Here is a 27,721-nt window from a genome sequence, read left to right as displayed (position 1 = left end):
GGAATGCCCTCCGGAGGTAAGAGCCAGCAGCGTCCCGGGCTCCACCTGGCCCTGTGTGTAAAGCCAGTGCCCACAATGACTGCTCCCGGTGTCCCGGTGGAAGATGATTAATGGCCTAGCTGCACCAATGTGTTGTATTTAGGTCTATTCCCAAGCAGATAGATTTTTCTTTCCAGATAAAATGAATGCAGGCCCTCCCTGGGCTGTGGGTCCCTGCCCACCCCTCCCAGTTGCAGTCTGTTAGGGAACTCAGAAAGGTAAATGAGTTGATAAGCCGGTGGGGGCAGGAATGACTGTTCCTTCAGTGGCCCTTGTAAACAGGAGAAAGTCACCTTGATGCGCGGGCACGAATGACGCTGGAATAAGCCAAATGGAGTCCAGTGGCACCGAGCCAGTGCAGGAGCCAGTGTCCCCACAGCACAGAGAGGCTGTCAGGACCTCACCTTCCTCTGCCTGTGTCTTTTTCATGGTGACACTCACTGAGCTCTGTCTCATACAGAGTGTAAAACTTCAGGAACTTTTAGCTGCTGCTTCTATCAAAAGGGGATGTTGTGGTTGAATTGTGTCCCCCCAAAATGATGTTGAAGTGCTAATTCCCAGCACCTGTGAATGTGACCTTATTTGGAAAGAGGGTCTTTGCAGATGATCAACTTAAGAAGAGGTCATTAAGGTGGATCCTAATCCAGTGTGACTGCAGCCTTTTAAAAGGGGGAATTTGGGGCACAGCGATAGACACACACACAAGGAGACGCCAGGGGAGCATGAAGACAGAGATGGGATGATGCTTCTGCAATCCACGGGATGCTAAAGATTGCCTGCAAAGCACCAGAAGCAACAAGAAAGGCCTGGAAAAGATTCTCCCTCAAAGCCCTCAGGGAAACCAACCCTGCCGACAGCTTGATCTTGGACTTCTAGCTTCCAGAACTGTGAGACAATACGTTTCTGTCGTGATAAGCCCCCCAGTTGTGGTAGTTTGTTATGGCTGCCCTAGCAAACTACTACAGGGGAGTAATAATACTCCCCATGAGTTGGCAGTGAGGACGTCACAAGGAAATCCATGCAAAGCAGCTGGCATGGAGTGGGTGCTCACAAATAGTCATCAAATCTTTAGGCCAGGGGTCTCACCCCAAGGCACGTGGGCAAGAATGGGGGTGGAGGCAGACAAATGAGGGCCAGTGGACCACAGAAAACAAGAAGTGCCGCAAAATGGTCAGGCTCCTTGTTTCTACAGGGCAGACACCTGGGGTTAAAAGGTCAGGAGGAGGACACGTATTGTCTGAGTCCATTGATATGAAAAGTCCAGGCTAGGCAAATCCATAGAGACAGAAAGCAGATTAGTGATTGCCAGGTGCTGGGGAGAAAGAGAAATTGGAAGTGCCCGCTTAACGGGTCCAGTTTCTCCTTTTGAGCCGATGAAAATATTCTAGAACTAGATAGTGGGGATGGTTGCATATCATTGTGAGTGTATTAAATGCCACCGGATTGCACACTGTTAAATGGTTAAAATGAGGACCTATGTGGTATGTGTATTTTACAATAATTTAGAAAAGTATACATTGCATGCTTAAAAAAAAACATTAGCACAGAAAACTCAAGAAGTCCCAGAGTTGAAGTCACCTCTGAAGGAGGAGGTAGAGCTCATAATTTCAGAGAATAATAGGTTAAATAATTGAGGTTGCAGTGATACTTTGGTCACTTCTTAAAATATTTTATTTTATTATTAGTTTCAGGTATACAAAACAATATAATGATGAGACATTTACACCCCTCACAAAGTGATAACCCCCCAAGTCTACTACCCATCTGACATTGTATGTAGCTGTTACGATACCATTGACTCTGTTCCCTATGCTGTACTGTACATCCTGTGAATATATATATACACACATATAGTTTCAGGTGTACAGCACACTGGTTAGGCATTTATATGATCTATGAAGTGATCCCCCCGATAAGTCCGGTACCCATCTGGCACCCTGCATAGTCTTTCCAACATTATTGATTATATTCCCCATACGTATATCACACCGCGGTGACTGTTTTGTGACTAACTTTAGTCACTGTTTAAAAGCCATGTTCTGGGCAGCTGCCGAACAGTAGGCTCAAGGGGGATACTCAAGTCTTCCGGGATACCAGGATACTCAGAATACTCAGGGCGGGCAGATCGGCCCGGAGGTAAAATGCCCAAATCAAGGTTCCACAAGGGCTTTCTAAGGGCGGTGCCTTCTAGGAGGGGAGGCTTGGTTCAACCTGTTCACCAGGAACTCTTACTACAGACCAGACACCGTGTTAGTGGCTGGGGAAGCTCGAGGAGAGGCTGCAGCCACAGAAAGACTCTTGCATAATCTCGGGCAGAAATCAGAGAGGGGTCAGGGAGAATCCGAATGGGCGCAGCTGGAGAATTTTACGAGAAAGCAAATAATGAAGGGAAATCCTCAGTGTGCAGCAGCAGAGAAAGATATTCCCCTAAAAAGGAGCCTGGTGGTAAACGGTGAACCAGTACGAAAGTGATCGTACCCCCATCTTCAGGATGGGAAATCCAGCCCTCTTGGCAGTATTACCCGCCTTCCTAGCAACCACACTCACAGACAAACAGTGTGAGCTCAAGCCTGATCAGAGGGAAGGGCTTGCTGGCCACGCGGGCCTGGTACCGAGAGCACAGTGGTTCTCACATGAAACTGGATAAATGATGGGTCACTCAGTCTATACCTGCCTGAGGTCCCACTCCCAATTCTTTACCCTCCTATGGGGCATGCTCATAATACAGACATTTCTAGAGAGAATGTGTTAGTCTCAAGGAGTGACTCAAATGGTAGGTATCTTAGGCATCACTCATTCATTCACTCACTCACTCATTCATTCATTCATTCAATCAGTCAGTCAATCCATACTCAGGAAAGTCTTACTATGTGTCAGGAATCACAGTAACACAAGGGACTCAATGGTGGATAAGACAGTCACGTGGTCTCTCTCGGAGTTTATATTCCAGTGGCAGGCTACTCATGGAATGTTTGAGCTTCTGCATATTAAATAGGCTTTCACTTCAACAGCTTGGGTACCGCCCCATCCTCATAGTTTCTGTTAACCTGGAGAGTAAAGGATTAGGTGTAACATGAAGAGGAAATGCAACTTTATTTTTCAAAATTGGGGATCAGAAAGTTTTAAGGATTATAAAATACCTATCCCTTACCACGCCAGCAAGGGTGTGGTCCCATGACCCTTGTAGAAGAGGGAATGGGACCTGAAATTCCACCTAAATCAGTGTGCCTAAGTAACCAGCTCATCAAGGCAGATGGCCCTGTATGACCAAAGCAGGTGTGTCTCCAGGTGGCAGGATAGGTTTCCCCAGGTGTTCAGGAGCCCACCTCGTTAGTTGTTGGACAGCCCGTACTTCTGTCATTTCTCAATGACTCTTTCATCTTCTGGAAACTGCTTCATGGCTCAGCTTTCAGAGTTGGACTGGCCTGCCCCAAGGTGGCTGTCCCACCTTTGCAGAAACTGGGGCAGGCAGTGTTTCTTAGAGACCCTTCAGTAGCCCAAAGACTGGGGCTACTTTCCCCAAGAAGAAACTTTTCCAGACAATTTAGTCTCCTAGGAAATCTTTCTGGAGAAGAAGAGACCCCCAAAGCCTTTCAACCTTGGGCAATTCTTTCGTTGGGAATGCCATCCCCTGCTACTGTGCCCACTGGACCCTGCCTCACCAGGCACCGTGACTGCTGACTCCATCCCAAGCCCTTACCCTCCAGGAGCGCTCTGCGGGTCCCCTGAGAAGCCTGTCTGGCCCCTGAGCTAGGGAAGCTCTGTCTGCTCCCTCCATTCCCCTGATCTGGCAGGAGGAATGGAAACTTTCGTGGAAAGCACTTGCACTGACGAATGCTCCCAAGTCAGGTCTTGGACTCCAGTCCTGACAGAGCCACGGGGCTCAGGATCTGGGGCCTCTTCTTCACGGGGTCAGGACCTCCTGGCCTGGCTCCTCCCCTTGCTCTGTCTGCAGGCCATCAGTCACTGGCTCTCCTGTGACCCTAAGTGACTGCTCCACCCCCAGAGAAGTAACTGTCTTTCACACTTTCCCCCTTATTTTATCCTCCCATCAGTTCCTCCTCCCTTTTATTGTATATTTTTCTTCCCCTCTTTCCAGTGCCCATCAGCAGTGACTGTGGAGTCTGCTTGGGGCTCAGGGGAGTTGAAAGTCTACAGCTTTTTGCTGGTTTGTTTAAGACCTGGTTATGGTTGTGGGAAATTTTTTTTTTTTTTTTTTTTTTTTTGTCAGCTGCCTGTTATATCAATCACGGAGTCGGGATCTATTTATAGGTTGGGAGTACTGTGTCCTTAGTCACAAAGAGACACAGACAGGGGACTGTCAGCTGGTGCCGGAGGAGCTGAGCAACGAGTCATCAGCAACTGGCAACACCTGAGGGGCAGACATTCCACGCCAGCCGAGTCCTCTCCCGGCCTCAAGCATGTAAGTACCGCAACTTCTCCCTTCTCCGCCCAGAATCTGCCCTGCACCTTCCTGTCGTTTTGCGTACACACACCCCCCTTCTCTCTTTCGCTCTCTCTTTTTTTTTTTTGAAATGGATAAAAATATCTCCCCATGCCTGCTCTTTCATCCTGGTTTTCGGCACTGTGAAGCATCTCTGGGTGGCCGAGAGGAAACGTTGCCTTTTGTGGACTGTCATGGGAAGGTCAGAGGGACCAGGAAGGGCTAGCCGGGACGGTTACACAAACTCATTTGGAATCAGTAGGTTCCCTTTTATTTGTATTTGTTTTCGCTGAGAAAAAGTAAGTAAATCAAAAGGGCAAGGGAAAGTTTACATGCGGCTCAGTGGGGTGGTTATGTCTCCCAGCGTGAAAACTTTTATCTGCTGGCAGCTCAGGCTTTGGGTGAGCTGGGAAGGTTACAGAGGAAAGACTCAGTGCACACAGGACAGGTGATGATGGAGGGCTCCTGGCAGATGGGGGCTCAACCTGGGAGCTTCTAGGTTCAGGAGGAGTCATGACAATCCCCTTGACCAGCTTTTCTGTAATGCCTCAAAGGGAAATGGCTTTTTTTTTTCCTCCACGGAGCGAGTTTGCTTTGAGAAGTCGAGGTGAGAGCTGACGATTTGTCTTGCCTTACAGGCTTTCGTTGGCTCACTCATTTGGTGTATTTTCTTCACCCTGAAAGGGGAACTTGGGTGGGGGCTGGGGTCTCTGAAAGGTTGAAGCCAGGTGTGGAGTGTTGATGTATTGCTCTGTATCCTTCCCAAAGGAAGAAACTTAATATCACAATTCTTGTCAAAGCCATGGTTGTGTCAGACAGAGGGCAGACTTTGCGAATACATTGGTGGCTCCCAGAGATGGCAGTCCCCAGACATCATCCGGTGGTCCACACTGCTAACACACTACAAGCGTCCGGTGGAACATTTGGGACGTTAGTTTCTGGAAAATGCATAGTATTAACTAAAAAATCCTACATTTGGGGAGATTTGCTATATATTGTTTACAAAGGAACAGTAGCCTTAAATTTTGGAAAAAAAAATGTGATGATGCTTCATGTATATTATGTACAACTTTAAAAATATATCTCTTTCTACAAGCCTAACAATGCCTGGGTTTCTGTGTAACACAGGCTTACCATATACTGTATTGCTAAGGACTATGGGAAAACAATATTCTAACAGAAGAATGTTTCCAACAATTTGGAAGCATTAAACAAAACAGATATGTCTGGACGATTTTTGATTGGAAACAAAATAGTTTTAGCAGGAAATCTAACTTGAAGAAAGTTAAATCATATGGACACACACCAGTTTAGAAAGGCAATCTGATATCATTTTGACCTGTATGAAACTTTCACTTTCTTTCTCCTGGTTTATTTCCACTTGTATTTTATTTAGGGCTACTAATGTCTTTAACCCTTCCATTTATTATTTTGGAAGGGAGAATAGGGATCAGGAAAGAATAAGAGATTAGAAGGTAACCTTTGCATGTTCAGGTAGTAATTTCACATTCCTTGGTGGAGAAAGTCAGAATAAGTAATTTGTTGTAAAGTGGGGTGGGGTGGAGGTGGGGGTAATGTCACTATTTAAAACCTAATATGGAAAGTAAAGTCCAAGAAATGAAGAAAAAATAAACCGAGTTGAGCATATTATACAGGCAGCATTCTTATTTTCTCTGTTCCGAGGACTCTGTTTTGCTAAACAGATCCTGCTACGGTTCCCCCACAACAACGCTGAAGTGGGATTTAGAGGGTGACTGTTAATTAAAGCTCCAGTGAATCAAGTGATTGAGACGTTGCATTCAGGAATCACAGCAGTCAGCTATTTGCAAAATTGAACTTCTATCCTAGGACTTTCAGGTTTCAATCGTGTTTTAGAAAAAGAGTGACACGTTTTAACCTTTTAATACAAGAGCAAACCATTCCCTCCCCTTCCCAACACGTAAACTGGAGCCACCTGGCCTTGAATGAAATGCAGCAGGAGAGGCTCCTGCGTCTCTGCACAAGTCCTGTTTCTCATAAGCATCAGCGTTGAGAGAGGAGTATTTGTTGGAACATTTAGGCGAGAACTGCTTCTTCTGTTGGCTACCTGTGGATGCTTTCGGTGGGATGGGGGCTTGTTTGACAGTGGGGTGCAGGGCCTAGCTTTCATCCTCAAGCTCAGGATGGGGATTTTCCCCTTTGGGCTTAGTGATAGAGAGGCAATTGGGGGCGGGAGGGACTGGGAAACTTCAATACATTTGCATAAGGCAGCCTCTGATTATTTAGTTTCTGCTTCAATAACGATTAATTTCATGTGGACTAGCTCCCGTCAAACTCATTTTTTTCCCCAAACTGATTTCTTAAATGCAATTGGTCATGGGGTTGTCTGTGACTTCGTGTCCACAAAATCTAACCCAGTCCCGTCCTTGTTGTTTATTTCTCTGGATGGCAGCGCAGTTGCCTGTGGGCAGGCACTGTTTTCTGTGTCCCCCCTCCCTTGAGCACGTGGAAATCCAGCCCCACCTCCTCCCAAACTGGGGTGGGGGGGGCCAATGAGCAGGTGCTCTGAAACTCAGCAGGCTCAGGTGCAGGACCATCAAGCTCCAGGAGGAAGGAGTCACAGATACCTGGAAAGCAGTCCCCTCATTCAAACGATTTTACATAGCTGAGGTCTCTCCAAATACCCCATGCGTATAAAAAGGCAGCTGGCAGGGTGTTTAACCCGAAGACCACGCACAGCTCTTGCCCCCATCACTTCACTTCTGTGGTGTATCTGTCCATCTTCTTATCTCTATTTTTACATTGCATTATTCTCTCTCTCTGTCTGTCTCTCTCTCCCCCCTACTCCCCTCTCTCCCTCTCTCTCTCTCTCTTCCTCCTCCCACCCTCCCCCTTCTCGCCTTCCCTGAAAAACACATTTCTATCTGGCACAGAAAATAAACTCAGATTGTGAGTAGTTATGTTAATCTAATTCAATCCTCAGCGGGTTAAGAGTGAAATTCTAATAGTGGAGCTGTTGAGGGCTTTTTTGTTAATGGCTTGGGGATTACATTGAGTTAAAGGCTCATTTCCTAATCAAACAGAGAGGGAGAGAGTGACTCCGAATATTTATGAGTCTCCCAGTGAGAGTTTAAACATTGAACTCCAAAAGCAGGGTTTCTGCAGGAGGAAAGAGTTAAAACCCCTCAGGGCTGCTGGGGAAAAAAAAATTAAACCAGTTAAGCCATCAGCATTTTCAGGCTGCTGTACAACTTGGGCAAAGTGGAAGGTGGGGTGAGAGGGGAATCATTTCACAAAGCGAAAATGGAAACTGTGGCAGAAGCTGTGAAGCCAGAGTCAGCTGATGTGTTCAGATAAAAGTCCCCTGGAGCAGACTCAGGTCCTCGGTCACCGAGGGCCTGGAGGGGCTGTGTGCCTTCAACTCCCCAAATCAATTCTTCTCCTCAGTCTGGAGGTGAGAACATGGAGACAGGAGTATGGCTCAATTTACCAGCAGTTGGAGAGATCCCCCTGCTGCCTGGTGGGGATGGCGGGGAGGACTCCCCCCAACGTCTCTTCTGCCTGTGAAATGCTGAGGGCCGTCTTTGCCTTCAAATTCCCATCTCCACAAGCCTCTCTCTTCCCCTTCGCTCTGTGATCCGTCCTGGTCCCTGGGTCCCTCTGTTCAGCTCTGTGCGCAGGAGGACCTCAAAGCCCATCTGGTTCACTGTACCCAGGAGAAAGCAGGTCGAGCACTCCCTGCCTGGTCTCCTGCCAGAGAAGGCAAGGAGCCACTTGGCCAAGGTGGACCAAAGTCAAGGCAAAGCTGAGGTCAGGATTCTAAGTTCTGTCCACGTGCTCTGGCCGCTCTCTCCCCTCATTCTCTGGGGTACAGTAGAGGAGAGGGGAAAGTCAGAGCCAGATGGCCGCCCAAAACGTGCCCTGGCTCTCCCGGAGTGCGGTTTCCTTCTCCAGCTTGGAAAGGAAGGGCAGGAATCCCTGATACAGGAGGATTCTGAATGCTCTGTGGACACGTGCCCTTTTCTCAGCCACCAACCAAACGAGCAGTTTCTAGTCCTTTCACTTGGGCCTTTTTTCCTACTCCATGAGGTCAGCAGAGGCACTAGACAGCTGGCATTTTATCTGTGGGTCCTCTGGCTTTTGGCTTTCTCTGTTTCCAGGCACTGTTCTTCGTCTCAGTGCTTTGTGCTCAGTGGCCTGTGAGTCCTCTTACATTTGCCCTTTCTTGGCACTTATAAGCCGTCTCTCAGCTTTTCTGTGAAGCCTTCCTCCCGTGGTTGGCATCTCCCTCTTCACGGAGGCCCTGGCTGGCCTCCTTCATCATCGCATCAACCCCTGGGCATGATCACTTCTGTGGCTCAGGCTCATAGCACCAGGAGCTGCTCAAGAGCAAGAAGCGGTCACTCCCCTTTGTGTGCACAGCTCATCGTTGCTCGTTCCTGCCCTCTTGCCCTAATGAGTGTCTCTTGTGGACTGCGTAGAGCTGTGGTTAAGTGTACTGAGTCATACAGCCAGGGTTCAAATCCCAGTACCACCTTTTCTCAGCTGTGACACTTGAGCTCCTTCACCCCTAAAGGTGTTGATTTTCCATCTGCTAACTGGATAACTCTAAAAAATAGAATTAGTAACAATAGAATAATTCTAAAGGGTAATTCTAAAACCTTTCTTATAGGGTTATTGGGAAGATGGAACACATGCAAAGTGTTAGCTCTTTACTCAATAAGCGTTGGCACTTTTATGTGCTCAGCACAGAGCAGTCACTTCTGCACACATCATGTCACACCACTAGAAACAGGTCCCTGTGCCTCCCACTAAGGGGCTATATCTTAGTCAGCTCAGGTTGCTGTGACAAAATATCGTAGACTGGGTGGCTTAAACCACAGAAATTGACTTTCTCCCAGTTCTGGAGGCTGGGAAGTCCAATATCCCGGTCCAGCATGGCCAGGCTCTGGTGGCCTGTTCCTGTATGCAGATGGCCGCCTTCTCACTGTGTCCTCACACGGAGGAGAAGAGAGCTCTGGTTTCTCTCTCTTAGAAGCACACTGGTCCCATCATGGGGGCTCTACCCTCAGGACCTCATGTAACTCTAACCCCCGCCCAAAGGCCCTGCCACCATCACACTGGAGATTAGGGTTTCGGCATATGAATTTGGGGAGGACACACTCAGTCCATCACAGGGTGTTTTTCCTAAATGTTGCCACACAGAGTTCTGTATGAATACGACTTCAGCTTCATCCTCCGACGGGTTATTTTGTTCAGAAACCAGACACCGGGGCGTATCAGGAAGCCCCCCAACCTGAAAAGAACTTGGGGCTTTCAAACCACTGTTGAAAAGAGGATGTGATCCAGGCTTTGGACAGCAGTCCTAGGTCAAGGAAAGAAGATCTGACTTCTTTCTTTCTTTTTTTTTTTTTTTTTTAAGATTTTACTGGGGATGGGGAACAGGACTTTATTGGGGAACAGTGTATATTTCCAGAAGTCTTTCCAAGTCAAGCTCCTGTCCCTTCAATCTTAGTTGTGGAGGGTGCCGTTCAGCTTCAAGTTGTTGTTCTTTCAGTCTTAGTTGTGGAGGGCGCAGCTCAGCTCCAGGTCCAGCCGCCGCTGCCAGTTGCAGGGGGCGCAGCCCACCATCCCTTGTGGGAGTCGAATTGGCAACCTTGTGTTCGAGAGCCCGCGCTCCCACCAACTGAGCCATCCGGGAGGCAGCTCAGCTCAAGGTGCTGTGTTCAATCTTAGTTGCACTGGCCCATGTGGGAATCGAACCGTCAGCCTTCGGAGTTAGGAGCACAGAGCTCCAACCGCCTGAGCCACCAGCTGGCCCGACCTGACATATTTCTGCTCTGTAGACAGTTTTGCCAAATTTCCCGGCCCCCACTCCCACATGTTCCAATGAGCAGTGTTGTTCTTGGATCTCCAGGTCTCTCCGGTACGTACCCTGTCTACCCTGCATTCTCAGGGGGCAGTTTGGACTCTACCCACAGAGCAGGCCCGGCCAGTCCTGGCTGTGAAGCCAGCGGGCTGTGTGTTCAGGGCAGCAGGGAACAGCGCTGTCCTCTCCTCTCTCAACACGATCGCTTGGCGAATTAATCCAAGAACCAAGTGGGCCTCCCAGAAGCTCCTGAAACGGTGTCTTCTCGTGGGCTGCCCTCCGTCCCAGGGTCCACGACACTCCTTGTGTGTCTCTGTGTGGGGACGCTATGCTACAAGGCAATGAACCCTCCTCCTTTTCTTTCCCCACTGATAAGCCACTTACTTCCTGACTGAAGCCAGGGATGGCAGTGTGATCCCAGTGCCCCCACACTTACAAAGTGCCCCCTACTCTTCTCCCTCCCTCCTCTCTGCCCTCCCTCATGGAGTTGGCGGGACCACGACTAAACCCTCGAACTGTCATTTCCTCCTTAGTATTCCCCTTTGAATTCCGGTGTCTGGCATGTAGTATGTGTGCCAGACATGTGTGCAAAGGGAATTGTCCAGTCTCTTCTCTCCAGGGGGCACCTCCAATCCCTTCCTCCTAGGAGGAATGATTTGAAGTTATGAATGTCTGGCTGCCTCAACTACATCAGCTCCTGACCCAGGATGGGGGTTCTTACCCTAGCCCTTCCCCTCTCTCCGCCCCTCCTACTTTCATGTTCCTCTGTCCATGGGGAAAAAAAAAAAGATGAGGTGTGCACCAACCTTCCCAGGAATTTTATTCCATTCAGTAAAAAGCTTTGTCTAAGTTGATGTCAAATTTAATTGCTAAACAGGTATTTCTCAGGTGACTATTTCCCTCATTTGCCATGCTCTCTTCCCTTCCTTTTCTGGCTGTATCTGCCTCCTCAGGCTGTTCACACTCTGTAGGGCCCGTGTCCCTCTTGCTTTACTCATGCTGATCCCGGGTGGAGCACATAAGAGAGAGACCTTCCTTCTGAAGTGTTCCGTGGCGTCTGCTTCCGTTAGCACAGAGGAGGCTTTTGAACGGTGGCAGGAAAGAACCATCATCTTAGGCTCTGGATTCTTCCCAGAACAGTATTTCTGCTCTCTTTTGGAAGACAGGCTAAAAACTCAGGCTGCGAAGGGTTAAATGATAGCAATGAAAAGTCTAGGCATCTCTTGGGGACTGCTGGCTGGCTGAGACAATTGATTAGCTGGGCTTAGTGATCTTTCTAGCAATATTCAGGAGTGAAATTATTGCTGATTAGGCTGTGTGTGTGTGTGTGTGTGTGTGTGTGTGTGTGTGTGTGTGTGTTCATGGCAGTGAGGCGGACAGGATAAGATCTGAGAAAGAAATGTCACGGGTTGTTTGAGCCTAAGTCAGTCTCAGGAAGAGACCTATCACCCCACATGTATCTGCAGTTGTGTTGGAACTCTGCGTGTGGACAAGTCAGTGGGGTGGGGAAGCGGGAACAGGATGAAGGGTGCACGGGGCCTCCTTGTGCATTTTCTTTGCGACTCCCTGTGAATCTAGAACTATTTTGAAATAAAAAGTTAAAAGACAACGTTCACTGAAGGGAGGCTCGATGTTGAGGGCTGCTCTCCTCCTCGGAAGCTCTGCTGGACGGAAGGGCCGTGGATGCCGCAGGCGGAGTCAGGTACCAGATGGGCCCAGCCCAGCTCCACCTCCAGGTCAGTGGCAATTAAGACACAGGTGCTCGCGGTGTCTCAGTTCCCTTGATCATAACCTGATAGCTTGTATGAGCATTCGTAGGCCCTCCAGTTCTAAAAGTTTACATTTTAGCTAAAAGTTTACATTTTAGAACTTGTTCAAGATGGGCCTGGTACCTTGTCTTCCGAATATAATCAGTAACCACAGGTCAGCCAGCCTGTGTCCCTTTCATCCAAGACGTTGGGCCCAGATGTGGCTTTTCTTGGGCTTCATGCCCTTACCTTAATCAGCCCGTTATCTATCATCCTCCTCAGCTTGTTTTTTCCCTGCCCTACCCCCCACCGTCGATAAATACAACTCGGTGGTTGGTGGAAAACTGATCAGAACTACTGGTTCAAAAACAAATCTATAAACTATGCATTTTTAACTTTGTTTCATACCTCTGTGGTCCTAGTACTCTTCCCCTCACAATCTGCTGTCCCGGAAGTCACATTAGGCTCCGCGTGTCTGGAGAAGCCTCAGGGCCAGGGCACCCCTCCTCAGGGTTTGCACAAAGTCCTTTGCCCACTGCTAAAGAGAGTAGCACAGTTGGGATTTGGGAAGAGAATTGCCAAACATGTCAATCTCAGCAAGTCCATAACCTCCCCGTACCTTCTCTTCACCCACACAAGGGGGCTGAAACCGGCTGTGAGTATCGCACAAGATGGGCATGAAGCTAAAATAAGAACCAGAGCGTAAACATTCCTTTAAAAATGGAAGTGCTTACCAATTTTAGACTAACTTATTTCCCTGCACAATCATCGCCATGAAGTGGCCCGGGTGGTGACTAAGCAGGTGTTAGGGCCATGCTGCCGAGGCCACATCCACCTTCTACTAGCTGTGACCTTCCGTTAGCTTCCCAGCCTCTCCATTCCACACTCAGTTTCCCCATCTGTATAATGGGTGTTTCAAGACTGTATAATGGGTGTATAATTGTATAATGTATAATTGTATAATTGTATAACCCCATCTGTATAATGGGTGTTTCAACAACTTCCTCATGTGCAGTTATTGTGAAGATTAAAGGAGACGCATGTGCAGGCCGTTGATCAATCCCTGCTAGGAAATAAACTCTCACCGCCGTTGCTGCTGACGACGACGACGACGACGACGATGATGATGATGATGATGTCATCAGATTGGCCTTTGTAATAATTTTCTAGCGCCCAATGCTGAAAAGGCCAAGAGGGAGTAGACTTTCAAAGTCCCTACATTCCTCTCAAAGGCCCCCGGGGCAGTTTACACATACAGCAGAAGGTGCTGGCTCCTCTAGAGGTGGTTTAAAGACACACCCTGGTCCTCCAGGGTTCCTTTCTTGCATTTCCATATTCTACAACCACGTGAGCTTCTTCCCAGTACCTTTCTGGGGTTTGGAGTGGGATTTGGAATAAGCTTTCTGGGGTTTGGAGTGATCTGGCCAAGCCTTTCACCTCTCATGGAAATCTGCTCTCCGCAGCCACGCACAGGTGGCTGCTGAAGCCCAGGAGTCCAGGTGGGAAGGTTAGAAATGGTTTAAATGGGTCGTCTTGTGTGTCCTTGAGTTGTGGCGTCACTGGAGTGTGTTTTCTGCAAAGGGCCGATTCCTCCTGTGCAGCGGAACTAAGTGGGGATTGCCTGTTTTCACGTACTAGACGGTACATCTTAAGGGAATGCTAGGCGAGGAAAGAAGAATGGGAAGAGATAAGGGCAATTTCTGATGCCTGCGGGCAGGGGGCCATTTGTATATTTCGAGGGACTTGTAGCACCGATTTCAGGCTCTTCAGGGAAAATTCCGAATCCAGACCTGTGACCAGACTCTGTGTGTGTGTTCTCACAAGCACGCGCTAAGGGTAATACGGTCAGCCATCCATGACTCTCCTCTTTCCCTGTCTCGGGCTGAGAGGAATCTTGAAGGAACGTGTAATTACTATTTACTCTAGGGCACTCAGTTGAGAACACCCTCATGTAATGACTCTTGAGTTAATTCTGCCTTCAGATGCCCATCTGTCTGCTGTTGCTCCCTTGGAAACCAGTGGGAACCAAGCACCACCTGTAGCCCAAGGGAAAAGATCACACGAAGGATATTCGTCCCTACAAGTTCATAGAAATATAATGGTGGCATCTTTCTCATACAGAATCTTCACCCAGATCTCTGCCCTTAGTGACAGAACTTTTGAAGCAGAGCTCACGTAATATAATGAGCAGTCTTGGTGGATTTGGACTGTCAGCAGCATTGATAAGGAAAGAACATTTAGAAACATTCTAGAGACAGGACCTAAAACATGCAAAAGGTGCCATTCATCACCCAGGGATTAGACTTAAGTGCATGGGACTGAGAACAACCACTTCAGGAGAGGAGGGATGTTTACTTATTAAAGCATCCTGTGTACCCATCTGCCAAGTACACGTTTGCTTTGACCTCCTCAGGCTTCTTCCTGGCTTTCTTTCCCCATTTATTTTTGCGGATGAATTTGCCTTATCATTGAAGGTGGGGAATCTGGGGAGAGGGAATGCAAGTGGACGCACTAGAATGAAATCCGTGGAATCTATTTGCTACAAAATATCAGAAATATTACTTTGAAGTATGACCCTCTCCTGATATAGTTGGACGCCGTTGTGGAGGCTACCAAGCTGCTTATGAAAATAAAACTGATTTTTATAGCAGTACATTGAGCAAACCTCTAAGTTAGCTTCCTGCAGCCCGCAGTTCTAGTCCTAGCTCGGCACTACCCAATGGCTTTATCTAAGCCACTTCATTTCTCCCTGCCTCTGTTTCTTTACCTGTGAAAGAAATGGTGGGCTAGGTGACCCCAAGTGCTCCTGTGGGTCCAGCCCAGAACTTCCTTTGGGCCCCACCCAGGCAGTGATCAACCTGTATCACAACTGTTTGCACGACGGTTTCCCCTCCAGAATTAAGGCTCAGTGAACTGGGGTTGGGGGCTCCTTTAGCCAGCACAGCAGCTGGGCATGACGGGCACCCAACATGCCAACATTGGAATGAACTCATGAAAGAAATGACGCAGGTAAATGCCAACCTGCCCAACTCAGAATCGGCTTTGCTGTTTCCAGAAATGCCACAGGCCTGGCTGATCGTTTTTAGGGCTTGAGTTTTAATGCTCTCTGTCCTCCCTCCTTGATCAGGGATGGTGGTTCATGCCTCTGTGGTGTGACGTGGAAAACCTTTTGGCAATAACGTGTAAATGGAGCTGCCTAAGACAAACTTGCTGGAAACACCTCTTAGGAATGGTATCATTTCCCAGTTGCCATGCCTACTTCTCTACATGACGGTTCTACTGTCTGTTTCTGTTCTCTCTCCCCCTCTCTCCATCATACTCTATTAATTTAAAAATATTACATTTGGAGACTTGCTAAATAAAGAGACCTCAGAGCACAAAGTATCCCTTACCCATTTTCTGGGTCCCTATGTGCTTCCTTATAAAGATTTTTTTCTTATTTTTTACTAAATGGTCTTGATTTTATCATTAATCGCTATGTGGCAATTCTTTTTACCATGCCCGACTTATTTCTAAATTATTCTCCCATAAGTCCTTAACTCTGCTTCTACTGATCCCTCGTGCCCCCTTTCACTTCTGTCTTTGCCATTTCATAAAACTTATAAAGTGATTCCTTTATATGTTGGACCCTTGATCTCGGGCCTTTCCTAGTCTCCACCAAAATCTCCCAGAAGAACAGTTCTTACAATTGGACGTTCACAGTTCAGGTCGTCTTGGGCCTCTGTCATTTCCATACTGGGCCTGGGGACATGCTTTGTTCTGTCTCCCCGAAAACCTCACATTTTCTTTAACCAGCAGTTTTCACATTGCAGACAAAACCACATTACGATTTTGAAGCCTTATAAATTCTTCAATATCTCTCTTTCACGCCATATTGTGAAGGATTCCACTTTTCTTCCCCTGACGATCATCTCACCACATGATAACTGTACCGGGTATTATGTGGTATATAATTGTGACATTTCCTCAAAGCATGTCTTTATTGTTTCCTTACATTGTTGTTTAGTGGTTGTCTGGTTTCTTGACTTTTTCGTGTGTCCCACCTCTGCAACTATTCTTCTGAGTGTGGGAGAAGGAAAGAGGCATTTATCGAGGGCCTGTTATGTTTGGAAACTTTGCACTGTTTATCTTCACTGGTCCTTGTAATGACTGGAACATGTAAGTATTATTATTATTATTCCCATTTTATAGAAGAGGAGACAGAGGCGCTGAGGATAAGGTTCTTGCTTGAGGCAACCCAGGTAGTAAGTATTGTGATCTGCCGTCACCTCCTACAGTGTATTACAGGGCTAACTGCAAACAGGCAACCAATAAAAACCACACCGATACTCTTTTGTATAATTTTATAAACATTGAACTTAGTCCAACATTTTCAAAATTTTAGTGTGTTTATTAATCCTTGAAAAGAGTTGGGTGTCCCCTTTAACAGAGAGATCCTATAACTCTAGCTTTTATTCCCCAAGCCCCTGCATCCTTGTAAATATTACAACACAGATGCTTCCTTCACGTGAGTCCTCTGTTAACCACCCTGCGCTCTTGTTTGCAACTACTAACAGTCTTGGTTTCCCCTAAACTAAATTTTTAAATCTTTCCAGAGGAGCTGGAAACCTTGCTGGTCAAACGTAGCCCTAACCTGTGACTAAAATGGGTAGACTTGAAAAGCGCCGGTGACGGGGGTCCCCTTTCAGAAAGCACATTCCTGTGTTCTCCTGCTTTATGATGACTGTGTCCTTCCTGCTCCCACAGCACCTTCCCTATTTCTGGCTTTACGTCCTCCCTCCAGTCAACCCACAGACAATGTTTTCATTCCCTTTATGTTTCCCATTTTCCCCACCGTACTCTTGCCACGTGTCATCTTGCTTGACTTTGTCTTCTGAGAGCTGCATCTACTTTATAAACTTGACACTGATGCCCCATCACCCGACCCGCCACCAATGGCATCCCAGTTTCCTGTGGGATGTTACCTGTCCTTCCCTCCTCTGTGGGTGGCGCCAAGCTCTCCTATTGGAGGAGGGAGGTGTGGGAGGAGGACCCTCTCACCAATGCCACAGCCTTGAGTGGCTGGACTCCTTGCCCCACCTCCCGTGGCCTTATCTTGTCTTGACCCACCCACTTTGGCTCTCGGGGTGCTAATCACATTCCTGAGGAGCGTGATAACATCTCCCCACCTGGGATGGAGTCTAGCATGTGCTCACTGTTTGGGACAAAGTGTTTGTCCTTTCCCCGTCCATGACCTTCTGTGGGTACAGATTCGTCAGGCTTCCCTTTCTCCTAAGGAGCCTGCAGTCTCCCTCCCGTATACAGTGGGTGGGCAGTGACATTCTACTGGCTGTTTGATAGTCACGGATAGGATTCCCAATGTTGAGCCGTTTCCCTTTTCCCTAAAATCTGTTAGATCATTGAAGTTACTTTGACGATTCAGTGGGGAACTTTTCTGTCTCTTAAGTGCTCGTTTTCCTTGGGGACTTTGTCTCCTGCCTGCTCTGAGGTTCTTGCAGTATGCAGTCCTCTGTGGCTTTTTTGTAGGGAGAACATGGAAGTTCTCCTGTTGGGGGAGAGGAGCTTGTTCCACGTAACTATGGTTGTGCTTGGGGGAGGCCACGGGGTCCCCAGTTGCATGGGACAGGGTGTTAGGGTGAGCTGCAGGATCTGTTGATGTCCTGAGTCGTGGCCTTGACCCAGACTCTAGTTGTCCAGATTGGAGTGACCGGGAGGAGAACCGTAGTGCTCTCCTTCTTCGTGCGGCCTTTCCAGGTCAGACGCTGGCGCTTCCCCCAGATTGTATAGCTCTGGTGCTTCGTTGCTGCCTCTTCATCTGATGGGCGTGCAAGTATCTCTGCTAGGTGGTTTTGGCGTTTCCATTGTCCGTGTGTTCCACTGTCACCCTGGCTGTTTGGGGGGACTCCTGAGATGTGGAGGATAAGGGTGTCTTCGGTCAGTGTCCCTAGAAGCAGAACCTGAAGTGGGATTCAGGGCAAGAGATGTATTGAGGGAGTGCTGTCTGGAGAAGCCTGTAGGGGAGTGAGGAGGGAGAAATAAGGCAGAGCTAAGTAAAAATGTGGAGTCAGCTGAGGTCTAGCTTCAGCCTGATCCCATGGGTGCTCTGAAGCATAAATGACACCCCAGAATTGTCCCACCTTAAGGCAAGAATACCGGCCAGTTGTACCCCCGTATCAATCAGCCATTGGCTGAGAACGGCCCTGAGGTGACAGAGTAAACTTCCAGGCCCTTCTGGACCGCGGGGCTTCCACAGGTCAGGAGCGATTCTCAGGAGAAGGCCTGTAGCAGCTGGGGTGGGGGCGTGCGGGGGTGCAGAGTGGGCAAGAGGATCTGAGCCGAGCACCAAGGGCATCCACAGAAGTAACGCGGCAGGGTCCTGGTGTGCGCCTCCGCCTGTCCATCTCCGTGTGGGCACTCTGGAATGTGGCAGTGAGCTTCCATCATGCTTTAGGGTGAGCCCAGGAAAGAGCCGATACAAAGCACCAGGACCCTGAGTGTTGAAAGTGGCAGGTTACAAAAACAGGGACCCTGAAGATGCCAGAGCTTGTGATACGCCCCTCTCTGCTGGTTTAGGCTCACCACAGGCAGAGGGAGGGAGAGAATCACTCACCACCTCCGGCTTCACTCTGCAGGAGCTGAAACAGAATGAGAAATAGCCTCTTCCTTTTTTACAGAGAGTGGCTTCCTTCTAGGCCCCTTTGATGGCATTAAGAGCCTCCTTATGGGGAGAGACTTTTGACCTTTGATTTGCTTCCTGCCAAAAGCCAGGGTAGGGTATTGAGGCATTACCTGTTATCAAGCAGCATGTATTGTAAATGGCCAGGTGCCTGGCTCTGCGAAGAAACTACAGGAAGATCAGTTCTTGTTTGTTTTTTGGAGTTTGAACTTAGTTGGAGGGGAGTGAGGAGGGAGGGGTCCCTGCATGCTTGCACTTGGTTGTAGCCTGTCTGGGGGAAGTGCCTTGAGGAAAGGGACAGGGGGTGTGTGTAACAATAGCAAGTACCTAGCAGATGGAAACGTGTGCTGAAGGGCCGTGCTTAGAGTACAGAGCCAGGCTTGTGTCTTACTGCATCTGACAGCCACAGCAAACCCTGCAGGACTTGGTGTCTCCAATTTACAACTGAAGGAGCACAGGCTCCCACATCAGCCTCCCTGAGGGCGTTGTAGACCTATGAGATAGTAAAGATGCCATTCGAACTCAAGCCTGGTTGCCTCTATGGCCCATGTTATCTCAAAACTAAACCAATAGGGTTTGGGTACCCAATTCTGGGAACACTGGGGTCAGGTCCCTGAAGCCATGCTGGCCCAGTGAGTCCAGGTTTCCCAGCTCAGCCCAGTCGCAGAGGCCTTGATGCTTCCCCCTGCCTGAGCTCCCCTGTCGTATTCAATGCCCTCTCATCCATCTATGTGGAATGCACATCCGGCATACTCCCGCCGCCCCCAGCCCTATACCCAACCACATCTTCTCCGTGTTATTTTAAGATGCCACCCCCTGCAGTTGCCCTGGTGATGTGAAGTACCCCACTCTGCATGTCTGGCCTCCATCACAGGTTCCCATGAGGTCTTTACGTACCCAGAGCACACACCTATTCGTGTCTGTGCTCACGGATCCCCGTGTTCGTGCTCTGAGTGCCAGTGGCTCAGCACTTCCTTATGTACCACACTGAATGCCCCTTGCAAGTCTGTGCTCAGCACCCACTCTGTGCTCTGCCCGTCAAAACTAAAAGGAAACGTCAAGCCCCAGAGATGTGCCCATGCCACAGGAACCTACACATGCACACTGTGGCCCAGGGCCAGCATAGGGAATGGCCAAAGTCCCAGCTTTGGACGAGGGCAAACCTGGGCTCTAATTCCGGCTCTGCGGCTTTATCACTTTATGGTCTCAGGCAAGTTCATCTGCCTCTTTGTGCTCAGTTTTCTCACAAGTGCAAAGGGAATGATCCAATGCAGTCTCCTGGGGTTGTTGTGAGGATTAAAAGAAATGAGGCAGGAGGAAGCCACGCTCAGGAGCTCTGCTCTCTCTCCGCATGCCTTGGGCCTCGATGGCCAAAGCTGAAGGACAATGAGTGCCGTAGGGTTTTCATGGACATAGATAGCCCAGGGTAGGGGTGGGGGTGTTCCGACGGTAGCCATATTAGTCTAATCTAAAACTTAGCTGGCTCAAACATTTGATTATTGACCTGGGAAGAAGGTCGGGATAAGGTTTGCTTTGGAAGACATTTGGTGCCACACAATTTCCTACTCTTCCTCTACCTTTGGGACCCCATGACACTTTTAAAAGGCCACGCTGCTTTCTTCTCTGGCTGTGCCGTGCACAGAGTAGGAAGAAAGCACCTTCCTGCCAGCAACTTTTCCAGTGCCTGGCACGTTTGTTTCCCTCGGTGTGGGGAGGGCTGTGGGGTGCACAGGCTACCATCTGCTGGAGCCTCCACACCAGGGCCCAGCACCAGGTTCCAGGACCCCATCCCCAGCTTTTGGCAGCTGTCTGGGCTGGGCCGGCCCAGGCGGGGACTGGATGACCTTACAGCTGTGCCTTCAGCCGCTTGGGGGCCTGTGTTTCTGTCTCTCTCAGGGGCCCATCCCGGCTGCCGGGCAGAGGGCCCACTGTCCTTTAGAACCAGAGGCTCACGTTGCCTGGTCTGTGCCAGCACTTGGCAAAGGCTTCTCAATCAAGAGGCCCTGTGTCTCTGGCATCTGTGGCTGCCCGCTTGTCCCATCAGGGGCATGGGCTCTGAGCGGGGGTGAAGCTTTGCCAGCTTTTCCATCTCTCTGACAGGTCTGGAAACTCCTTGGAAGAGTTCTATTCTCACATGAGTCAAAGGAGGAAATCGTACAGGTGGCTCTGGAAACAGAGACACTTGTTATATTGTAGTGAAGGGAGACTGACACTAAGCGAGGTATGAGCTTTCTCACCTGGCTCCATGGAAAAGTGTATAGCGGGTAGTGGTGATGGTGATGGTGATGGTGATGGTGATGGTGGCAGGAGGAAGAAGGGGAGGAGGCAGCCCCCTTACTGAGCACACCCTCCAAAGGGGCACTGTACTTGCTACTCTATTCCCATCGTTCCTGCTCACACTCAGCAACCGTAGGATGTAGGTTGGGGGAGATTATTTCCCCCATTTTACAGATGAAAAAGATGAGGCCCAGAGGAATTCAGTGATTTTTCCCTAGGCCACACAGCTGCTGAGTGGCAGCACTAGGATTTGAACCAGGTCTCTCTCTAACATTTGTGCTTTTCTCAGTATACTTTTATATACATTTTAGCATTTGAATCACAAGTATACATTATATATTCAAAAACTTAAAGAATTTTTTAAAATTAAGTGATTGACAATTTATGTGGCAGTTTTTCGTTTTGTTTCTCAGGTTTTTTTTATTGTGGTAAAATGCACATAACATAAAATGTACCGTCTTCACCATTTTTAAGTGCACAGTTCGGTGATATTAAGTTCATACATATTGGTGCATAACCGTCACCACCATCCATTTCCAGAACTCTCTTATCTTGTAAAACTGAAACTTTGTAGCCATTAAACAATAAATCCCTCTCCCCTTTTCCCCCTTCCCCTCAGCCCCTGGCAATAATGGTTCTTCTTTCTGTCTCTGAATCTGGCTGCTCTAAGGACCTCATATAAGTAGAATCATACAGTGTTTGTCGTTTTATTATTGGCTTATTTCACTTAGCGTAATATCCCCAAGTTTTATCCATGTTGTTGCATGTGTCAAAATTTCCTTCTTGGGCCGGCCTGGTGGCTCAGGTGGTTGGAGCGCCGAGCTCCTAATGCCGAGGTCGCCGGTTCAATTCCCACATGGGCCAGTGAGCTGCGTGCTGCCATGAGCGGCCGACAGCCAACGTGAGTGGCCGGCAACCACGGCTTGAATGGCTTGAACTGGAGTGGGGAGGGGAGGCGGAAAACGGGGGGAAAAATTCCTTCTTTTTAAGGCTGACTAATATTGCATTGCATGTATATGCCACATTTTACTTATCTATTAATCTGCCAATGGACACTTGGGTTACTTCTACATTTTAGCTATTATGAATAATGCTGCTATGAACAAGGGTGTACAAATATCTCTTTGAGACCAGCTTTCGATTATTTCGGGTATATACCCAGAAGTGAAATTGCTGGATCATATGGTGATTCTATTATTAACATTTTGAGGACCCTAATGTTTTCCACAGTGGCTATACCATTGTACATTCCCACCAAACAGCACAAAGGTTCCAATTTTTCACGTCTTCACCAACATTTATTTTCTGGTGTTTTTTTTTCATAGTAGCCATCCTAAAGGATGTGAGGTGGTATCTCATTGTGGTTTTGATTTGCGTTTCCCTAATGATTAGTGCTGTTGAGCTTCTTTCTCACATGCTTGTTGGCCATTCAAATATCTTCTTTGGAGAAATATCTATTCAACTGTTTTGCCCATTTTTAAATCGGGTTGTTTTGTTGAGTTGTAGGAGTTCTCCGTATATTTTTTATATTAACCCCTTATCAGATATATAATTTGCCAATAGTGTCTCCCGTTCCATGGGTTGTCTTTTCCCTCTGTTGATGAATCCTACGATGCACAGGAGGTTTTAGTTTATGTTAAGTCCAATTTGTCTTTTTTTTTCTTGTTGTATGTGCCTTTGGTGTCACACTCAAGACATCGTTGCCAAATCTCATGTCATGAAGCTTTGCCCTATGTTTTCTTCTAAGAGTTTTATAGTTTTAAGTCTTACATTTAGCTCTTTGATCCGTTTTGAGTCAATATTTGTATATAATGTTAGGTAAGGGTCCAACTTTATTCTTTTCATGTCGATATATACAATTTTCCCAATACCATTTGTTGAAAAGACTACTCTTTCCCTATTGAATGGTCTTGGCACTCTTGTTGAAAATCATTTGACCATATATATGTGAGGGATTATTGCTGGAAACACCTATACTTTTAACTGCTTCTTACACTATGCAATGCTTAGTGGAATTACAGAATATCAAAGTGGCAGGAGACCCCAAACAAGGAAGGAGTACTTCCCCATTCTACAGGTGGGAACACTGAGGCCAGTGGTCAGAGCACTCTCAGTCCAGTGCCCATGCAGGTATAGACCTCTGTGAGGGTCTTCACTTCCTGGAGTGAACTAAGTAAGGGGTTGCTGGGATACTTTTTGTGCATTTTAGCAAATATGCCATTTTGTGGGCAAATGCACTCATTCATTCTAGAAACCTAATGTGTAGACGATGGAGGGAAATGGGAAGTATCTAGAGTTGGCCCAGGAGTAAGGTGTGCTAGATGGGAGGCCACTCAAACTCCCTGAGTCAGGATCCAGGACCACTGTCTTCTGGCCAACTCTGTGCAGTACCCCCAAATTCATGCCCAAGTGCAGCAGGGGCCTTAAAAAGTGTGTGTGTGTGTGTGTGTGTGTGTGTGTGTGTGTGTGTGCGCGCGCACATGCAAATGCTACCCTTCCTCCATGGCCAGGGCCCCACTTGGCTCTTAGCACATCTCCTATGCTCCATACCTACCTCCACTTCTCTCCTGCCCTTCCCTGCCCTTGAGTGCCCTGCTCTAGCTGTACTGAGACACTCTGTTTTCCTGAACAAGGGCCAGGCTGAGTCGCACTCCTGTGTCCTGGCTCACACAGACACCCTTACAACTCTAGATTATCCCCTTCTCAGAAGAGCCCTCTTTCATACCTCCTCTTATAGATGTCATCTCTCCAGCCTTCGTCCATACATGTACTCTGTTCCCCCTTCTGTAGTCGCCCCAGAGTTACAACTACATATCTATCTTCCCACCAGGGCTGAGATCTCTTGGGCTAGGAACTGTGTTGCAGATATTCAAGAGTGTGTGCGTGCATGTGTGCGTGCATGTGTGTGTGTGTAGGTATAATCTTGTGTGCACACAACAGTTGCTCAATACACTTTTGTGGATCCAGTTCAGAGAGGAGCAATGATGAAAACGTCAACCTTAAGGGGAGCTGAACACCCAGCCTGGGCTATGGAGGGGAGAGTGAGGAAGGGGGCACCTCGTCCTGTATTTTTTTGGAAGTATTTAGGAAAAAGCAATTGGGTATCTGTTTGGCCACCATACCCCACGAATTCCAGCGTAAAACTGCATTTTTATTCTGTCAAATGGGCCACCCATGAGCTTGTTTTCCCAGGATCCAGGAAGGAGGGAAGAAAAGGGGGTGGTTCTGGGCCCAAGAATAAATAAGTCAATCTCAGGTTTAATTCCCCTTTGTGCTCATGTCCCTGACTGTCACTGCCACTAGGCAGTCCCAGTGCCAGCAGGTCACCTGTGTGTGCCAATTCCCATCCCTGTCCCTCTGTGGGGAGCTGGAGGCTTTGTGCACCCAGCACCGCTGGCCCAGCTGGAGACAGCTGTGCACAGCACAGACACTGCGCATCACAAGCCAGGCACTGACCTGGGCAAACACAAGCAGAATTACAGCCACCCATAAACAAATTAGCATCCTTTAAAAGGTGAAAAGCTCCATAAAATGTCTGGGTTTTGTTTATGGCCTGGAGATGGGGGTGACAGGGAGTTGGATTAAATCACTGGGGTGGCCACGTGGCGCTGGCGCTCTTTCCTTCCTCTCCCCTCCCCCTCCCTTGTGGTCACACAGACGGGCCACTGGCTTGCACACACAGCCCCGCCTGAAATGGCCGCTTAGTCTGTCCTGCCGTGGTTCCTGCCAGCCCGGGTCCCAGCAGGTGTCCCCTAATTAGCAATCTCTTCACTTCCAATCAAAGCACAAAGCGGCCCCGAAAGCCTGTCTTTATGAGGGAGCCAGCAGCCGCTAGGGAGGTGCAGGGGGATAATTGTCTTCGCCAGTGGCGGCAGTGAGCGGGCTGGCTAATTCATTATTGTAATAACTTTGCTTGTCCTTGGGGAGGTGGGGGTGGGGGGGAGGAGGGGAAGTGAGGAGGGGACTGAGCAGGGCTGAGGGTGGGGCCCGGGTGAGGGTCTGGGGCAACGGTGGGAAAACGGAAGAGCCAATGAATGCCACAGTGCTCGCTCCCCTTACACCCACTGGCTCTGCACCCACTTCCCACCTTGGGTGAGTGACATGCATGCTAGCCAGCCCTCTGCCGCTGCCACCTGAGTTGCAAGTCCAGACTTTCCATGGTACAAGGAGGATCCCTGGGTTCTAAAGGAGGCCCTGGGCTCTGGGAGCTCCCTGTGTGCTGTTACCCTCCAGGGCCTGAGGGGCTGATGCCCAAAAGAAGTCTTAAGGTCAGAGCCATGTGGTGGGGGTCTCTGGAGCCAGGCCTGTCTTCCCAAGGACTCCATCCATGAACTCCTGGACCTTGACTGTCATCCCTCTTGGATGCGGTAGCAGACAGTTGCCAGTTAGAATCACCCAAAGAGCTACCTTACATTGTCGTTGGCAGAATGATTACCGGTGACAACTCCAAGACCCCTCCAAGTCTGCAGGGACTACAGAGGTGGCTGAGCGTGTCCCTAAAATGAGGCTGAGTTGGTTGCTGGCCAGGGTTGCCCCCTTGCTTTGCCCTGAACCATTTCTCCCACAGTGAGCAAGGCCTTGTGAGTAAGAGGTGAGAGAACCCCTTCCTGACAGCTGTGGGCTGGGTCATCAGGTGGCTTTGTGAAGGGTTTGCTACTGCAGCTGAGGTGCCATCTAAAGTAAAATACAGGTATAAAAGCAGGAAGGGAGGGTGTCCCCAGCGGGGAAACAGCATGGGTAAAGGCACAGGATGCATCCTGGGATTGGGGATGAAAGGGTCTTGTGGGATGGGGGATGGGTGGGAGGACGCACTGAGGACTCATGGGAGATTCTGGGAATGGGGGTGAGGCAGCCTGTGGCTGGCCTGACTAACGGGCTCAGTCTTCCTCTTGAGCCCCTAAATCAATAGCAGTAGCCCTGCTAGGTAGTCTGTGGATGGCCTTGCCCTGCCCTGGAGGGAAGGCATGAGGGTAAACGTGGCTTCCCATGTCAGCAGCCCTGGCCCAGACTGGACCTCAAGGGAAATGGCCTGGACCAGAGTAGGAACCTTCCAGGGGGCCAAAGGGAAAGGGATGTTTCCCCAGACTCCTCCCTGTCCCCACAGCTACAATCAAATCCCCACCGTGGAGTACGTGCCGCGGGACATTAGAAATGGGTTCCTGACCAGCCCTTGCTTCACTCCTCTGTCTGTCTCTGAGCTCTGGACAGTTCCCCTGGGCCTGAGTGCATGGTGGGGACCACCAGTGGTCAGGATCACGAGCTCTCGAATCAGAAGACCTGGGACCAAATTCTGGCTCCATCGGTTAGTTTACCTCTTTGTGCCTTGGTTTCTTCATCTGTTAGGTGAGGATGATGAGTCGCTACTTCACCTGAGCTCACACTCATGAGGCGCAGAGCGCAGTGCTGACTGGTAGTGAGGGCCCTTCTCTCGAGACCGGGGGCGGGGGCTGTGTGAGGGGACAGGAGGGTAAAGGAGCTTCACTGTCCTTTCACCTGCATTTTCCTCGTCTGTGACGTGCGTATGGAGGCTGAACTCGGACCCTCTAAGTTTGTCTCGTTGAAGGATCTGGGAGGGGGTGCCATGCATGGGGGTGCATTGTGCTCTGCGGCAGCCTGTCCTCCTGCCCAGGGGTCTCCATTGACCTGGAGGCCGAGGCCCAGCCCTATTCCCTCTCAGCGCTGCTCCTGTGTGTGTGGTTCAGCTTCCTGGACCCCTGAACCTATGGAGGGGACACATCCCTGGCTGTGCCGACTGAGGGTCCCCTGGACTGGGTCTGTCCTGTAGAACAGAGTTTGAGAAGCCCGGTACCCAGTCCCCAGCCCTCTCAAAGGTCATTTCTTTGGGGGCATTGTGGCTTTGGTCTCCGCGTCGCACCTCAGCTTAAGAGTCAGGAAAACCAAAAACCCAGCCTTCCCCACCCCCCACCCCCAATCTACAGATCATTCTACAACAGCCTTTCAATAAATATTTATGAAGCACCTATTATGTGCCCAGTAGGAGAATCTGATGGCACACAAGTAAATGAGAGGATGATTGGGGTGGCCTCTCTGTGGGGATAAGAAGGACTCTCAGCGGAGGTGACATTTAAGCTTTAGCCTGAGGGACTGGGAGAGAGCTCAGTAAGGGTCTGTAGGGGCTAGAGCAGTGCTATCCAGTGGAAATATAACGCAAGCCACAAATGGGAGCCACTTGGGTAATTTTAAATTTTCTTGTAGCCACATTTTTTTAAAAGTCAAAAGAAACAGGTAAAACCAATTTTAATAATATATTTAACCCAATGTGTATCAAAATATCATCTCACCATGTAGTCAATATAAAAAGTATTACTGAGATATTTCACATTCTGTTTCTTGTCCTAAGCCTTTGACTGCTGGTGTCCATTCTATACTTCTGGCACTTCTCAGTTCAGACCAGCTGTACTTCAAGTGCTCCGTAGCTACACGTGGCTAGTATTGGGCCGACAGTACAAGTGTCAAGGTTAAGAGCGCAAACGCTGGAGCCACTTACGAGCTGTGTGACCTTGGGCAAGTTGTTGAACCATTCTGTGCCTTGGTTTCTTTGTCTGTAAAATGGGGTAGTAGTAGAACTTACCCCTTGGAGTTATTACGAACATTAAATAAGCTCATAAACATAAAGAGCTAAATAAAATAGTGCCTGAGGCAGAAAGTGCTATCTAAATATTAGCTAC

General features: G+C 48.8%; 1 protein-coding gene across 1 annotated transcript in view; it reads left to right on the top strand.

Moving 5' to 3' along the window:
• Positions 1-4,375: 4,375 nt before the first annotated feature.
• The window catches only part of ESRRB (estrogen related receptor beta), a 167,370-nt gene continuing 144,024 nt past the window's right edge, over positions 4,376-27,721 (top strand). The window contains exon 1 of the mRNA XM_033109633.1: positions 4,376-4,462. Coding sequence (XP_032965524.1) covers positions 4,461-4,462 — 2 coding nt within the window. The 5' untranslated portion in view covers positions 4,376-4,460. The remainder of the gene's footprint in view (positions 4,463-27,721) is intronic.

Source organism: Rhinolophus ferrumequinum, chromosome 6, assembly GCF_004115265.2.
Source record: "Rhinolophus ferrumequinum isolate MPI-CBG mRhiFer1 chromosome 6, mRhiFer1_v1.p, whole genome shotgun sequence".
In the NCBI taxonomy this organism is placed as follows: Eukaryota; Metazoa; Chordata; class Mammalia; order Chiroptera; family Rhinolophidae; genus Rhinolophus; species Rhinolophus ferrumequinum.
This window is presented reverse-complemented; position numbering and strand designations above follow the sequence as displayed.